General features: G+C 42.9%; 1 protein-coding gene across 5 annotated transcripts in view; it reads left to right on the forward strand.

Moving 5' to 3' along the window:
- Positions 1-17,441, forward strand: part of REXO1 (RNA exonuclease 1 homolog) — a 55,873-nt gene that overhangs the window by 13,973 nt on the left and 24,459 nt on the right. For all 5 annotated transcript variants that reach the window (XR_016439103.1, XR_016439101.1, XR_016439102.1 and 2 more), the window contains exons 2-5: positions 3,236-4,992; positions 10,737-10,838; positions 13,790-13,991; positions 16,997-17,157. Coding sequence is in view for 2 of the 5 variants with exons in the window: in XM_090026868.1 (XP_089882994.1) it covers positions 3,236-4,992; positions 10,737-10,838; positions 13,790-13,991; positions 16,997-17,157 (2,222 nt within the window). In the remaining 3 variants the exon portion in view is untranslated. The remainder of the gene's footprint in view (positions 1-3,235; positions 4,993-10,736; positions 10,839-13,789; positions 13,992-16,996; positions 17,158-17,441) is intronic.

The following is a 17,441-nucleotide window of genomic DNA, read 5'->3' on the forward strand; positions in this document are numbered from 1 at the left end:
ATACAGATCCATGGGCCTGCGCTCTCCGGAAGGTCTGCGGGCCCCTGGATCTGCGTGTGGGATGACAGCATGCTGCTGCTGCCGGAAAGTGATACGAGTTTTGCTTTGAACAGTTTGAGGTGCAGTTTCACAGAAACCCCTGCGCCTATCTCCTTGAAACTTAGCAAGCTTCATGCCCCATCCCTGCAATTTTCATCCAAATCAGGCAAGAAATGACAAAGTCATAGGCATTTTAGTGGTTCCCCATTATAGCCTATGGCCAAATCACCGAAACAGCAGCGAAACTCCAAAACAGATTCGGCCGAACCGAAACGGAACAGTGATCCAAAACACTGAAACGAATCGCTATCCCTCCGAAACAACCGAATCCGAAACCAAATCAAAACATAACTGTTTCGCACAGCTCTAGCGTATAGGATTTTGACAGCCTTCTCTGTCGTCTTTGCTCTTTGCCAGCATAGCCTTACTCACTGGCTGACTAACTCTGCTATTCGGAAAAGTATCACATTGCAGGCCGCCACTTGGAAAGTTTACTCCAATGTTTCCGTGCTGTTTTCATAGAGTGGGACATCGCTCCTGAAACGTTCTGTGCTGCAGGACTGTGGTCAGAAGTAACAGAACAACATTGCTGAAGTACACGTTGTTTCTACAGATGCATCCTACGCATTCCTGTTCTAAATGCCATCTCTTTCTCTGCTTTCTTATAAGCAGTGTGCCAAATACTTGGCCCCAGTGGCTAATAGGAGTAACTTTTGAATAGCCAACAGCGAGCAAATATTAACAGTGCTTTGAAACAGGTGAATAGTGAGAAGGGGGTGTTAGTTTTTGTCTGTGCAAGACACAACTTGACTCAACTCAGTCTTGTGGTGGGAATGCAAAGCAATGGTTTGTATTGCTGACCATAAGCAATCATTCCTTTGCAAGAAAACAGAATCTGCTGTTTTACATTTGGGCCCATTGTAAGGATGCAAATGTAATTTGAGAGAAACAGTAATATGTGCTCATTGCTGATTCTGCTGTTTTGAAGAACTTCCCTTCAATCAGTGACATGAAAATACAATGTCTATTAATCTCCACAGAACACTGGGCTTTAGCTATGTGCCACACTGAAACCTAGGTAGTGGTTTCTTAATGTGTGAGCAGATCCATTATTTTTATTGATTTGCTTTTAAAAAACAGCCTACTTTCAGTATAAAGTAGCAAGGTTTTCTTAAGCTGATGCCACTGGGTTCAGCAGAATTGTCTTGATTGAGATCTTGGCTTGCCATTTAGAAATGCATGCAGATGAACAGGCTAGTTCAGTAGCCTGGTTCCGAATCATTGGTATCATGAGCCTTTATTAATTTTCTCCTTTGTAATTAACTTTCTCTGCACCCGCTTTTATTTGCTTGTTGATTATAGAATTACAACATTAGGTACACCGGTTCAGTAGTCCTTGATGAGCCTTACAAGCAGATTATATATCAAATGGGTGACTCGCGGATTTTCTTTGACTTAAATGTTTAAATTGAACCTCACGAATTCCTAATTTAACAAACATGTAACATTTAGAAGTGATGAGCAGCAAGTGACAATTGCAGGGTAATGCCAGAGTGTATCGTTTAGTCTTTGTCCTCCAAGATTTTCATATAGTTTCAATGCTGTAAATATGTGAAGAGGATATCCAGTCTAAGAAATGTCTGGAAAGAGAAATGTTGACCACTGGTTATCTTTAAAATTTCATGAACACGTTTAATCATCCTGTCTTGATCTTGTTCTATGAAATTACAATGTGGTTTTGTCTTTCTTAAGGATCTTTTAGTTTTCATCCTTCTTTCATTACAAAGGCAAACATATCAACTTGCCTCAGTATACCAGTCTAGGTAAGAGTTTCTCCTTCAATCACAGCCTTCAGGGAACTGCAAGTGAAAATATTTTTTTGATGCTTAATTCATTGCCATTGGCCAAAAAAGAAACTGTAACTTAACTGACAGTTTTTGTCATAATAAAACATTCCTTTCTCTAGTGCAGTTGTGTTAATGTTGACATGCTCACGGTAGTAACAATAATTTGGGAAAAATAGGACTGGTGGAAACATAGGAAATAGTTCCATGTAGTAACAACACCCAGCTTGTATTGTTGCTTAATTCTTCTTTAAAGTACCTCAGAAGCAAATTTCACCTCCAGAGCTTTTCGATCTACAGTAAATAATAGAAGTATTTTATGCAGTCTTCAAGGTCTAAGGGGGCCATTTTAATAATCTGATCTCATCTCCATGTAGTATGGGGCAAAGAGATCATCCAGTGATACTGTATCTAACCTGGGGATGGGCAAGATGCAACCCGTGGGCTGGATCTGGCCCACTGCAGGTCCTTTGGTCCCACCTGGCCCAAGCACTGTCCAGCCTGTGGCATGCCCAACCTCTCAGCCATGCAGCAGAGCTGGGCAGTTCTGCGGCTGGACTCCACTTCTAGGCAGCCCAGGTGGCGGCAGCTCCTTCTGGCTGCTGCCACCACTGGTCTCAGCCCCATGGGGTTTGGAGGGGACGTGCATGCACAGTCCCAGCCCCATACCTGCTCCAGACTCATTCCAGAGCAGACCAACTCCAGACTAGCCAGGACCCACATGCACAGTGCTGCCTCTGGGCTCCCCAACGGGGCAGTGGTGACAGTGAAGAGCCACAGGGCAGCCCAGGTACAGGCTCTGGGCAGCTGCTACAAGAAGGGCCTGGCAGCAGTGAGGGGGAGGCAGCTGCTTTTCCCCTGTGCCTAGCAGCAGCTTCTGCCTGCCACCGCCTGCTGCAGCTCACAATGGGTCAGGAGCAGGCGGTGTGGCAGGCTGGGATCAGGGCTGTACATGTGGGTCCTGGTTGGTCTGGGCCTAGTCTGCTCTGGCCAGGGCAAGTCTGGGGTGGGTTGGGGCCAAGGCCGTGTGCTCAGCTGCTGTTGGGCACTGGTGTTGGGGAGGAACCCCAGGGTGCATAGGCTTCTGGCTGTTTTTGGGAAGAGTGGGAGTGCTAACTGGCTTGAGACGGCTCCCCAAAACTGCCTACGCAGCCTGCCAACTGAAATAATTGTCCACCTCGATCTAAACTATTATCTTGTGTTTGACTAGATCATATTTTTGTTACATGTCCAATGCTGTTTTCTGATTAAAATGACTTCATTTGATTTACTTTACTAAATTTTGTATTTTGTCTGAATTGTATTACTTTAAAAATTGTTAGCTCTAAAATACTTTTTTCCTTCCTTTACAGAGCGTGGTTATGATCCATATAATCCTGAGCTTCCTAAACCTTTGACCCAGGGAGAGAATGGTGCTTTGAGTGACATTACAGAATCCACCCCTAGCATTCTGCAGTTGGAGCTGGTTAACAAGGCCATTGAGGCAGTCAAAAATGAAGTTGAGAGAGAACAGAAAAAGTATGAGGAACTACTAGAGACGACAAAAGAATACAGCACATCTGAGGCCTCTTCGCTTATTCCCCAAACACCTGTGTCATCTGCTGTGACAAAAACAGATTCCTTTACCTCCTTAGAGTATAACCCAGGTAGCTATAACTTGAATAATAACACGGATTACAACCCTACCCCTTTGGCTGCTACTTGTCGATCAAGTAAATACACCTTGGATACGACAAAATCCAAAGCTAGCTCACTGGAATATGTTCCCAAGGCTGTAGCTCAGACTAAAAAATATAATAATGCTGTTCCTAACAATAAGTATGTGATTGATGACTCTAAGCCTAGTACAGACTTGGAATATGATCCTCTTTCAAATTACTCAGCAAGGCTTTTGAGCAAAGCCAGCACAAAGGAACAGAAGGGGACCAAAAGAAGTAGGATCTCTAATCATGAAGAATCTTACTCTCCTTCCTGCAAGAAGTTTTGTAATATATCTGATGACTATGAAACAGATGCCAGGTTTTCTGACTCTGAAGATGATGCTGACTTGGAATATCAGCCAACTTCTAGTCGTTCACAAACTAAAGTCAGTTCTGAAAGCAAATCAAATGACGATTTATCCAGCAAAGAGAAGAGTACCAAATTGGAAGACCTAAGTTCCCGGGAGATGAAAGAAATGGCTGTGCAGTATGACATGGAAGATATTGAAAGTTCAAAGAAAAATCAGTTGGCAGAAAAGACTACAAAAGTGGTGAAGGCCGAGTCTGGCACAAAAGAACAGAACGTTCAGGACAAGAACAAGGAGATATCAAAAGACAAAACAAAAAAGAAAAAAACAGATTTTAATAAGCCTTCCAGCCAGAAGGAGGTAGGTAAGAAAGACAAAAGTAAAATCACTGAGAAGGAGAGAATAGTCAAGAAAGAAGAAACAATGAAAACTAAAAGTGAAGAGAAAAGTATCAAAGCTAAAACTGATGGGAATTTGAAAAAGCCTGAAAAAAAATTGGAAAAGGTGGTTGTAGCTAAGAAAGAGAAGTCAAAGTCCACTGGCTGTTTGGCTAGTTCGGGAAAAAGCAAGAAGGAAGGCCTCAACAAAAACTCTAGCACAGAGAAGTTGGAAAGTGGGAAGAAGGACTCCAAGGTAAAATCAGCTGATTTGAAGAATGGCAAACAAACGCCTAGTGGCAAACACAAAGGGGGCAAAACTTCATCTGAGAAGCTGAAAGAGAAGGGGAGCTCTGGAGAAGTTAGGAACTCCAAGAAGAAACCAAAGCAGGGGACATTGAGTCATGTTGACCTATTTGGAGATGAGAGTGGGGAGGAGGATAACAAGAAGCGAAAACGTGGGGTGGCCACCTGTCCTAATGTGAGCTCGGACTCTGATGTAGATGGCTGTAGCTTTGGCTCTCAGAGTGGTGACGAAGGGACAAAGAATGTTAAATGTCCCAAGCTGTCAAGGTCGTCTTCCTCTTCAGCTTCTGATGATATTGATTATTCCATCCTGGAGCGAGACTTGGATTATGATTCGGACCCCATGGAAGAGTGCCTCAGGATTTTTAATGAATCCACAGATGTGAAAACAGAAGACAAGGGAAGACTAGGGAAGCAGGTAACTCTTGTCCTGAATTCAAAGCTGGTCAGTTGCTTCCCTTTCCTCACATCTAAATATCAAATCTGTTTGCTTTTTAATGTAATGCTAATCTGCTCTTGTTATCTAGCTGAAGAGGGAAAAGAGGGGGAATTCTCTCCCATCCCCCAAAAAAGGTTAAATCACCCATCTACTTGAAGTTTTGGCTAACACATGAGTACATTTGTGGTTGGGTTTAGTTGAGTAGCATCATTCTCATTGCACTGATACTTAATATGGATTAGAGTGATTCTCTTCTATTACTCTTTTTCTATACTAAACCAAAGGTGGCAGGGAACAGCAACAGCTTCAAGGGGAATTTCCAGGGTCTTTGTAAGGTAATTCAGACGAGCTTCTGTATGGGACAGCCCAGAGCTCAGTGTGGCAGAGTGTGTTCAAGCAGCAGATTGGAAGGCAATGGCAAGTTGGTGTCTAGACTGGTATGGCTGGCTCTTATAGAAATTGAGTGGAGGACCAAATGGAAAAAAGATATGTAAAGAAGTCCCATCTTTCCTTAAACCCTCAGTAGGCTGGAGTTGCCTATATAGGAGAGACCCAGGACCGTGACCTCTCACCTGAGTAGTCTTCTCTCCTATAATGCTGATCCTTGACCAGTATTCAGTTAGATACTCAGTAGGGGTGCACTGATAAAGGTATTTTTTGGGGCCGTACCAATGGCTGATTACTAATGAGCCATATCGGCCAATACTGATCCAATTGCTGATACGCAAGCCCACAGCTTGGCAAGCAGTATCCTGCTGGTAAGTCTGTCGGGGCGGGGGGGAGGGAAAGGGAAGGGACATGGGCCAGGTATATTAAGGTCGCCGTGGTGAGGGAGGGAGTAGGGCTGGGGCAGGCACTGTCCAGCTGGGGTGCAGTATGGGACGGAGTCGACAGCTCATGGGGGTGGGGTTATGGCTCCTGCCGCTATGTGTACCTCTGCTGGAGGCATCAGTGGTATGTGCTCCCCAGATCTGTGTGCGAGGAGAGGGTGGGCTGCCACTGTGGGTTGGGGCCAGGGGCAGCACCAGACTCTTTGTGGTGGGAGAATGAGAGTTGGGGTGGGGCTGTGCTTGGGGTAGGTGGTGGTGGCACAGAGAGTGGGGCTACAGCCACTCCCCCCATGTTCCCTGGATAAGCTGCTTGTGGCTCTGCCCTGTCCTGCCCTGGCTTGGCAGCACCTCCCCAAACCCAAGTCCCTCTCCCTCCCTCACCTCAGGGGCCTCGATCTGTACCCACCACCCCCAACAGGCTTACCAGCTGGATGCTGCTCTTCAAGCTGCTGGGTGGCACTCCTGGCCCTGGGCATGCTGTGGCTCTGCCTGTGCATGCGGCATTTATCGGTGACATTATCGGCCATATCAGTCAAAAAAAAAAAAAAAAAAAAAAGCTGAATGCTGAAAATGGAAAACTGAAATTAAACAGTCCTAATACGATATGGACTGATGGATCGGTGCACCTCTAATAGTCAGGTATGATCTTGCTAACACTTTGAAAGGAAACTTCTTAAAACTAACTTTTACTCCAGTTTCCACTGTTGTTGCAATTTCTGTGTAAGGATTGCCATATCCAATTCTATGGGTAGTACAAATTCTATATGGAAGGGGGAGTTACTAGACATGGTACCAAAGTTAAGAAGAATTAAATTAAGGAGGTAGCGGAAGCTGCATTGATAAATATATAAACCTGAACTGGCGAAGAAACTAGAATGCACGCTGAGGGCAATAATCCTGTGACAACCTGTGGGGCAGAGATGAACAAAACTCCTACTTTACAAGTTCAACTAGATAATGAAAACAGAACCCCAAGCTCCATGAGTGACTGGCTGTAAATAAGCTGGAGTGTATAAGAACATTAGGACTGCCATTTTCCTGGGTTAGACCACAGCTCCATCATGCCCAGTATCCTGTGTTACACAGTGGCAGAGTATAGATGACAAAAGAGAGTGAATTGGGTATGACCAGGGTTTTTTTTTCTGCTGTTCCTCTTCCACTTGCAGCTTCCAGCATTTAAAGCCTAGGAAGTTCTGACGCAAAAGCTGTGTCCCTTACTCCCATGCTCAATTGCTACTGATGCCTCTTTCACCCAAGAATTTGTCCAATCCCTTTTTGACTCTGGATAAACTGTCAGCTTATACAGCATCTGGTGGTAGTAGGTTCTACACTTTAATGACATGCTGCATGAACAAGAACTTCCTTATGTTAGTTTTAAACTTACGACCGACTAGTTTCATTTTGTGACCCCTGGTTCTTGTGCTGGGGGGGAGAGAGTAATGAATAATTCCCTATTTACTTTCTCTTGGCCACTTATTTTTTTGTAAGCCCTTATGATGCCACCCCTCAAGTGTCTCTTATAAACTGAATAGGCCTAGCCTCTTTAGTCTCTCCAAGTGGAAGTCCCTCCATCATCCTTGTTGCCCTTCTCTGAACCTTCTCTGGTTCTTCTATATCCTTTTTGTGGTGTGGGGACCAGAACTGGGCACGGTATTCCTAGTGTGAGTCCACGATGGGTTTATGAAGGGGTATCATTATACTTTCCATTAATTATATTTACAAAAAAAAAAGACTTTGTAGCCATATCTGCACAAGTGGTGGACTGCGTAGTTGTTACTCTGCAGTCATTTACTACTTGCATAAGCAGTATTGCGTAGTATTGCTGCTGCACAGTTTTTCTCCTGATGGTACTGCGCAGTAGCATTGTGTTATAGTTAATGCCCAGCAACCCTACTGCATGGTAGTGATGAGCTGCCATGCAGTAGCTCATTGCTATTGCATTGTAGCATCTTATGTAGATGAGCCCTGTGTTTTCTGACTTTTATTTTCTGATGGGGATTACTTCATTTGTATTCATAGCAGGGGCTTCAGGAAATCAAACTTGAAATGGGTTTTAGTTTAAAAAGGACAAGAAAACAACTTCCTTTCAAGATATAAACACCCAAAGACTAGCTGAATTAGCTGTTTTTGTATAGTCCTTGTTCTAAGAACAAGGTTTGATGGGGAAGAGATTACAAAAACAGCTGTTCTGGACATGTTTTGAAGAATGCATGGTACCAAAGTAGAAATATGTTTGCAAGTATCTGATGAATTGCTAAGTGACATCACTTGAAGCCATAACCCAAAATGCTTTGTACTCTAGTAGGTGCATCTACATGTGCGCATTTACTGCGCAGTAACTGAAATTACTGTGCAGTATGGGCATGGATCTACATGTACACACCCATACTGTGCAGTAAATACGGTGACTTAGACCAACTTGGGCATAAATTTGATACCTGCATCATGCAGGTATCAAATTTATGGCCAATTAGTTACTGTGCAGTAATGCACATGTAAATGCCTTACTGTGCAGTAACATTGTGAGTGTGGACTAACTTTAGTCCCAACATGTAGGCACTGGCCTATTCCCTCTTACTGCACAGTAATTTTAAGCTGGTATACATGCGTGTGTAGACACACCCTATCTGTATTTTAAGGACAGTGGTGACTTTGGCATTCTGGGATTTCCAGTGAGTTTCCAACTAAAAAGGTTTCAGATGAAACAAAACTTTTTCCCCTTTTGGGAATGCTGATCTGAAAGGTCAGTGAGATGAGCATAGTGTGAGACCTGTAGCTGAATGGTCTAGGATCACAGGGATGGAAAGGGGCTCTGAGGCTATTAGGGGTGGTTCCCTTCTTCCTTTAATCCAGATCACTCATTGAGTTGTAGTCATTTCCTTTAAATCCTGATTAGAAGCTGCTCTTGGTTTTGAGACTTTTGTTTTAATGGTGGGTAAAATGTGTCTTATAGGTAAAATTATGTGCTCAAACCTGCAGAACAATTCTGTGTATATAGATGGCAGAATAAATCCAGGCTTGGTGTATGAAAAGGAGGGTTTCTTGTCATGAAAGAGTCCGTGCTTAACTATTAAAGAGTCTCATTTAGCTGTTACTTGCTGTAATGGCTCAGTGATGTTTCTCTTGCTGACAAGTAATATTTTGTGGCATTGAGAGAGCCATGTTGGAAGAAACTAGATCAGGTTTCGGTTTAATCATTTTCATCTAAACTATTAAATTAGCAAAATCAAATAATGCTTAAAATGCAGATATGCTATTCATGGTGTTATTAACAATAGAAGGAGGTGGTTTGCTATGGACAGAAGACTCGCTTGTTATTGTCAGCTGTGCCTGGCTTACTTAGAATTACCAATTTTTTAAATGAGAAGAGTTTCAGGACATGTCATTTATATAGCAAGAAATGCCCATCTTCTCTTTGATGGAATTCCTGGTATGTAAATATGGCACAGAATGGGTCAAAGGTCAACAGATTTATGTTGGTCTTGCAAGGAACTATGCTTTGCATATGCAATATCCTATATTCCTGCATATAGGATATCCCTGGTTTTTTTTCCTTTCTCTTTTCCCCCTGAGAGAGAGGCTCTACTTTTTCAAAAAGAATGCAGATAAAATTAAAGAAGTGCACTCACACACTGAAATAATATGTGCACTTACCTGAAAGTCACAGCTCCACACATACCATCTGAAGTCCCAGGTCACCATGAGTTAATTTTTGAAGGAATTTCTCTGGGCAATATGAAATGTTCAAAATATTTTATAGGGCCAGACTTTCAAAGGAGCTCAGTTTTAAACCTAATTTAAGCAGTCAGATTTTCAAAAGGGTGATGTTTGAGATACCTAAATGGTTAACTACTGGAGCAGTTTAAAAAGCTGGTAGTAAATGTGAGCTATTTGTATTATTATTATTATTATTATTATTATTAATAAACTTTACTATTATTTTTTCTCGTATTTTGAAAAATTCCCTTTATTGAAATTCTCATTTGGATTCTGAGCTCTGCCCAAAATCTGGTCTTACAGCTTTTTCTCTACAATTTCTTGAAGAATTTCAGACTTCTTTCCCTGGAGAAATCTGCCAACAGTTGCTGTAAAGAACAGAGACTGATGATCTGAACATAGATATGACTGAAGCTAACCCCTGAAACATATTTTGAACATTCACAAAAATGGCCAAGTGGAATGTTAACAACAATCATGAATATTTTCGTTGAGAACAAGCCTGAGGCGTCAGCCCCATGAGCCTTTATATGGCAATTCAAAAGCATCCTGAAACTTAATGTAATAAATATAAAGTTATTCTTCTCTCCTTGCTTTCTTGCTATAGTAAAGCATCTCTGGGTTTGTCGCCATAGCTTTTCCATGAAGTTAGTTCTGTATATACTTACAGGGTTGCATTATTTAAATATGCAATGACAACAGTGTTGTTCAGTGTCCTGCAACTTTACAGGGCCTTCCCTGTGATAGGTCATTAGTTGTGAGCAAGAAATTAACTAATCTAGAGTTTAATTAAATTCCTTGGTTTTAAAAATACTGGCAAACATACCAAGTGTGTAAGTGGTTGGTAGGTGAAAATGTCCTGTTAAGGCATTCAATCTTAGGCAGTCAAAAGAATGGTTTTTAATAGGTTATACCAAGGCATCCTATTGTAAGGTCCATGAAAAGACTACTTGGGTGGGAACAGCAATGCTGCTGTTCATTTGTTTTCCTGGTCTCTCTTATTTTCAGTGCTAGCTTTCAGGAGTTTAGCAGCTGGTGGTAGCTTGTATATACCTGGTGTCTGGAAGCAATTTCTCTTTATGATTCCATTATCCCAGAGGGGGGCTTTCCAAACATCCCCTTGGAGTGCATTCTTCAGATGACTCACTTTTGGAAGCTTGCTCTTTTGTTTTCCAGCCATCCAAAGAAGAGGGAAGTGAAGAAAAGACAGAGGATGCTTTAACTACTCTATATCCTGGCCAGAAAAGAAGGATCTCCCATCTTACAAAGCAAGGAAATGTAAGTGTAAACCTCAGAAGCAAAAATGTAGTTTGGACAGGGGGTTAAGAGTTCTTTCTCTGTTGTATATCAAGTGCGTTGAGAAAGGCAATCAAAACCTAGGATAGTGGAGCATAACATCTTTGCACTAGCATCCTTCTTTGGGGAAGTTCCCCCTGGCCTGGCTGAAGAATTTCACTTTGAAGTCCACTACTTCCAGTTAGGTTAATGGCAAAAAAGAGGCAGTCGCTCCATTTCAAGCATCAGAGAATTATGTTTGACATCTTCTCTTATGTGTTTATGAAGACCTCTTTAATTTAGAGAAGAGTAAAATGGCCCATTAAGACAACATTGTTTTCTTTAATTTTTTGCGCGTATTTATAAATTGTTTACTTTAAGTCTTTAATGCGTTTCCCTTCAGGTGTTGAGTATAGATTACTTAGTGTTATATTCTAGTAGCAGAAGTGCAGAGGATTAGGCACTTGCTTGACCTGAGTATCAAAATGAATTGTTTTCCTTTCAATTCAGCCTGGAAAGAGCTTTCTTGTTTTTAACATGTTTAAATCTTGTGGTCAAGTCAATGCATTTTGGTTACTTTGCATATCCTCAGCCAGTTCATGTGTTTGATAAAGCTCTCCTAACCTAGCGAGATAAGAGATGGAAGTAAATGGATTGGAAATTCATGAACTCAAATAGTTATTGTAAATATGTACATTTTAAGCATCTTTAAATACATTTTCTCAATTAAACTGCTGACACAAAAAACCCTTTTTCAAAGACACAAGGTAGCCGTGATGCAGATATTGTGTAGGCAAACAGAACAGTTTTGGCGTGCTCAGCAACAGGTTGTACACAGATGTGAGTGTTGGAGCCTAATACATTAAAAGAATACTGGCTAGGACATTGTGTTATCTCCTGCTCCTTTCATGTGGGTGACATAGGGTCACTAACTTCTACTTTTGCAAAACATTTACTCTGCCTCTGCATATAGGGTTAAGTGTCATGCTATGCTACTGCTACTTAAATTGTGTTGTGCCTATTATAATCCTTGCAATTTACACGTCAAGCACTAAAGTAAAACTAGAAGGAAAACAGGCAGCTTTCAGTCTGGGTTTCATGCCTTTTATATAAAAGTAGAATTGTTGGTTCATGGAACTGTTGATAAAACAGACCCCCCCCTCCCCCACCGCGCACAAAAGCAGGTTGGTAGTAATCTAGAGTTACTGTTTAATGACTGTTTAGCCTCAAGTAGTTTGCAGAAGATAAGCAGCCATTTTACAGAAACTAGTAATATATTCAATGCTTATTTGTTCCCTGGTTTGTAGTCTTAGAGTAGAGGTGAGCAAAATATGGCCCACAGGCCAGACTTCGCTCACTGAGGGATTTTGACCAGCCCACAGCAAATCCCTTGGTTCTGCCTGGCTTGCAGGTGTGCGGGGCTTGCCTGGGCCGTGGTGCATGCGGCTGGTCCTGTTGCCCTTGGGTGCACAGCACGGCTGGCATGCAGGTCAAACTATTTCTCAGCAGCCCCAGTGGTGGCAGCTCCTTCTGTCTGCTGCCTGGGTACCCCAGCCTGTCCACCCCACACTGGCTGCTGGGGCCAGGTCCTGCTCGGGCAGGGTGCACAGCCAGGCGGCTGGGATGGGGCTGTGGGTCAGCAGGGAGTGGTATCCAGGAGTGAGGCAGGCAGGTAAGGCCAGGGAGACCCCGGGATCTCAGAGTATTGATGGTGCAGGGCCTGGGACAGAGCTGCAGTCTGCTGCTCGCATGCCTTTGTAATGGGCACAGCTTCTGCAGGCAGGAACATGCCAGAAGCTGATCATAGATCTGCCCTGGCCCTGGACCCATGGTGTTACCACCCCAAGATGCCCCTCCAACCCTGGACACAGCTCCCCACCCCATCCCATTCACCTGGCTGCTTGCCCTGCCTGTGCGGCTCCCGACCAGTCTCCAGTGAGACCCCAGGATTGCAGGGCGAGACAGCGCGGGGTCAGGGCAGAGTCCCGGTTCTGTGGGCATGGATGTGCAGCCCTGGCCCCGTGCTGTCGCCACCCCATGATCCCAGAGTCTCCATGGAGACCAGGCGAGACCCATGCAGGCAAGGGGGGCACGTGGCTGGGATGGGGATGGGGATCTGGGAGTGAGATGGGTGGGCAGGACCAGGGAGACCCTGGGATCTTGGGGTAATGATAGCATGGGGCTGGGGCAGAGTTGTGATCTGCTCCCTGCATGCCCCTGCCTGTGGAACAGGCACCTGTCACAGGGGTGTGTGGGCAGTGGCTTGCGCCTCTGCTCTGGGCCCGGACCCTGCACTTTCCCCTTCCTACTACTCCACCCTGTGATCCTGGCCACATCCACCTGTTCTGCTCCTGAGCACTGCGCCCTGCCCTCCTGCAGCCCCATCCCACATAGGGAGTTTTGGTGAGTTGTTGCATGGGCTGGGTGGGCGTGCTGATCCAGCCCACAGCAGCCCAGCAAAACTCTCCATGTGGCCTGCCCTCCACTGTCTTAGAGAGAGCCCAACTATTGAATGGGCACAGAGTCTCTTCTCTATTCTGAATAAAATTTGAGGTGGTCCCAATGTGACATGTTGAAGAAAGCTGAGTATGGGAATCTTCCACTGCTACAACTTTTTGCGCTTGATCTGTTGTCAGTTCAGACTGCTTCCCTGCACACCAAATTCACATGCAAGAAAATGCCTATATAACTTTGTTATACACTCATAATGCTTGAAATGTAAATAAAGCCTAAAACCAGAGGGAGTTGTGTTCAGTGGGTGTGATCTGGAAGACCAGCACGCCCACATCACCTCTGTTTCCAGCAGCAGACCCAAGCAAACCTCTCAGTAAAATAAATCCAGTGACCTAGTGTGGTAGATGAGCTTTCTGCTTCTCTCAGTTCTGTGCGAAGAGCAAAGGGCTGGGCATTAGCAAGCAGATATGGTGGTCTTAGAATCCTTTGTGTCTGTACAGGCAGATGTCACAAGCAAGCCCGTAATCCGGCCATACCGCCCACCAACTGCCCAGGAGGTTTGTTACCAGAGGATTCAGCTGGCACAGCAGCAGGCAGCACAGCTGGCTGTGGTAGTTCAGAAGGCCTCTCTTTCTTTGCCAGGAGAAAAGAGGAGGATTGCTCACGTGCCAAACGCAGCCCTTACCACAGCAGCAAAACAGAGTAAGTTCCTAGCTTTATTATTGGCTTCCATCATTTCACTTCCTCTCGTTAAAATGGCACTGCTTTTTTAGATGCATTTTAGGAAGAATAACAGTTCCTGGCATTTTAGAGTGAAAGTACAAGAAGACTTGCACATGGTTTTCCATGCGAGATAGCATTAGCAAGGTCAAAACTGTGTGCATTGGGCGAACAGTTAGGGATATTGCAAGTTTTCCTTAGCTTAAAAGATGCCGCTGCTCCCTGAAAACGAGAACATCTCTAGAGAGGCTCACAGGTTTTTTTACAAAACAAAATGCAAAATGTGTTCTGTGAATCCATGCCATGTTGCTCAGTCCTAATGTCCAAAAATAAAAGTTGCCATTCTTTTCATGGGAGAGGAACAGTTCCCAAATCTCCATTCTGCACCCAAGTTAAGACTGAAAATTTTGTGTCTGAGCTTAGACATGGATACTGAAAAAACAAATAAACTGAGGGGAGAAGTATATTAAACTTCTTACAAAGTTCAAGCCAAACTTCTCTCATTCTAAAGAAATGCGTGGCTGATCTGAGCTTGCTGGACAGGAATGCAGATCGTCTGAAAACCTGATAAAATTCTGAATGCCGCTAGTTCTGCCCTGTGTGATTTTTTTCCCCTTTAAGTATTGCATCATTCTTATACAACGACCTGGGACAAAAACATCTTCCTAAGCATAAATATGGAGGAGAGACTTGAATCTTGAATTTTAAGCACTAGAAGGTACATGTGTTCTTAACAGCAATAATTTAGTCACATCTTTTCCTTCAGGGTTCAACCTACACCTTTTGTATCTAGGATTGGTAATGTTAGAAGATAAGTGGATTTTATAGCTGCATTGAATAGCTGTTTGTATTCTGTCTCTGTGCAGTACCAGTATTTTCTTAGTTAGGCCCCGATGCATTTTTACTGAGATTATCATCACACTGATCTTTGGCTCCCTCTGAAACTTCTCTTGTTGGAGTTCTTTGGATTAAAACATGTATTGTATGTTCATTGGTTTTTATGCTTGGTGAAGTTTCTAGTTTAAGTCTCATACTAGTGTAAACGTAGCCTTCCAGAGCTCCCGTGGGCATGGCACCTGCCAGGTTTTTTGGGGAATATTTTTAAAAAACTGGTTAGCAAGCCACAGCTCCAAGCAATTTACAGTTCCTTCTACTCCCTTCTCTTCCATAGCCACTGACAAGTGAATCTTTTCACTAATTGCTTTCTTTTCCATTTACTGTTTCTCGTGTTTCTGTCATTCTGAAATGCTTACAGCCATTCAAAAATAAAAAATAGATAAATGGAAGGTGGTATGGGGGTGGATAAACATGCTTGGTTTTTTTTGCTTTAGCACTTTTACCCAGAGACTTGTGTTATCAAGGTAAATTTGTATTAGATTTAACAACCTTGATAGCATAGCTGTTTCTGAGTGTTTTCCTAATTTGTTTTTTTAGGGAATGTTAAGACTTTCTTAGCTTTTTAATTTTTTTTGTTGGTAATACTTGTTTGAAATTGCATTCCTTAGCTTTTTATTTTACAGGCACATTACCATCCTAAACAAACCAGTGTTCATAAAATTAAAGTTTGAGCAAGTGGTTCTGCAGAGGAAGTTGCATACTTTATCATCTTCTACTTTTTTTCTGTTGTTTTCACTTTTTTCACTTAAACTGAGAGCTGCTTGGCATAAATGAGTCCCGTGGAAGCATGAACTTAGACTTCTGTTTTACCTTCGACACATACAAAATCTGCCCTTCAGCACGTGCAGAGAGAGCCACCTGCACCAGCTGAAGGAACATGACTTGAGAATGTTTTAAAGGAAGGAAAGTTGCCTTAAGTTATAGATAGTAGAAAGGCAGACTCTTTTTGCAGGTATGCTTTCTGGAAAGGACGTCTCTAGGGGAAAGAACCCTATTATTATTCTTTGTCCATAAGAACACCAACCAACTTGGTGTGGATTTGTACAGCCACTGCACAAACAAGTCTTAAGGTGAAATTTGCTTAGTGGTTACTCTGAATTTTAAGGAAATGAAGTATGGCCCCACTGCAATATAATAGGAGTTTTGTCACTGGTTTTAGCGAGCCCATGGTTCTACCCAAAGCTTGAGCTGGCTTTTGCCACCTAGTATTTGTATTGCAGGTGCTTGTATTCTCTTTTCCTTTTTTATCTTGGAGGTTTAGTGAAGTGGTTTTTTGAGTGGCTTTTCTTGTATCTGGTTGCACTGGGCCACTGGTGACTCACTAGTTTAGCTCCTTAGCATCTCTCTTCTTGCTGTACTACAGAAGAAGTTGTTTCAAGAGACAGTCGCTTCCATTAACAGCTCAAGACCTTTTCTGGTCAGGTAACAAATGAGTCTACCTAAGAATTTTTAGACCATCTTTTGATGCCATCAGGGCTTAGTTGCTCTGACATTCTTAACTTCTCTTTCTACATCATTTGCCAGCACATTCTTCGTTAAATAAGTGGCTTTGTGATCTCAAGCAATGTAGGAGAAGAAAAATGCAAGAGTCGTTATACCTATTGCCATGAGTGGGAGTGTGCAGTAGGCTTTAACTTCTACCTCCTTTTTTTGTACTGAAGTCAAGGACCTTAACACACAGGGCTAGTATATGCATCACATTTATAATTGTAACTAAATTTCAAGTTCCTGAGTAGCTCCATATTCAAACACTTTCCCAGAATAAATGTATCCACACATGAGGTTATTTTTCATTAACTTTGTGTACAAAAGCCTTACATGCACCCAGATCAAAGACAAATAATAGCACATAGCAACAGAAACTTGCATCATCGTTATCAGTGCGGAAGTTTGTCATGCCACCTAACTTAACAGATCTTGCAAGCATCTGTTCTGCATTGGCTTGGCAGAGAAGGCAAAGGAATTAAACCTGCTATCATCCCTGAATCCCTGTTTGCCACACAGGCTCATAATTCTGTATGCTCATTTTGAAACCAAAAATTAGCCTGATGGTAGAATTTCTGCATAAATATATTTTCTGTCTTTCTTAGCTCTTGCATGTAAGAAAATTACTCCAGTTGGCAGTGTTCCACTTCCCAACAACTCTGAGACTTCTGTTCTTGCTCTGAAGGCCCGTACGCTAGCTGGGATGGCATCTAAGACCAGTAGCACTAACAAACCAAAAAGGATAGCTCATGCTCCTTCTCTACAGGTAAGACAAACTCTTGCATAATGTATCCATCTCCACAGCCTGGTCTTTCCATTTATTCCGTTTTGGTTTGATTACATTTAATTGTGCGTCACTGAAAGATCTTTGCTCCCAGAATAGTGAGATTTGTGTGACACTCTGTTCTGTCATGTGTAAACCTACAAGCGCTTCAATATATGTATCTGATCAGTTAGCTAGGAGCAATATTTGGAGCAAACATGCTTTCCAACCTAAAAAGTAGCCTTTAGCAAACCACCTGGGTATATCTGCCACCAGATCCTAAAGCT

The sequence above is a fragment of the Crocodylus siamensis genome, chromosome 14, assembly GCF_052110815.1.
Source record: "Crocodylus siamensis isolate JL-2025a chromosome 14, ASM5211081v1, whole genome shotgun sequence".
Classification (NCBI taxonomy): Eukaryota; Metazoa; Chordata; order Crocodylia; family Crocodylidae; genus Crocodylus; species Crocodylus siamensis.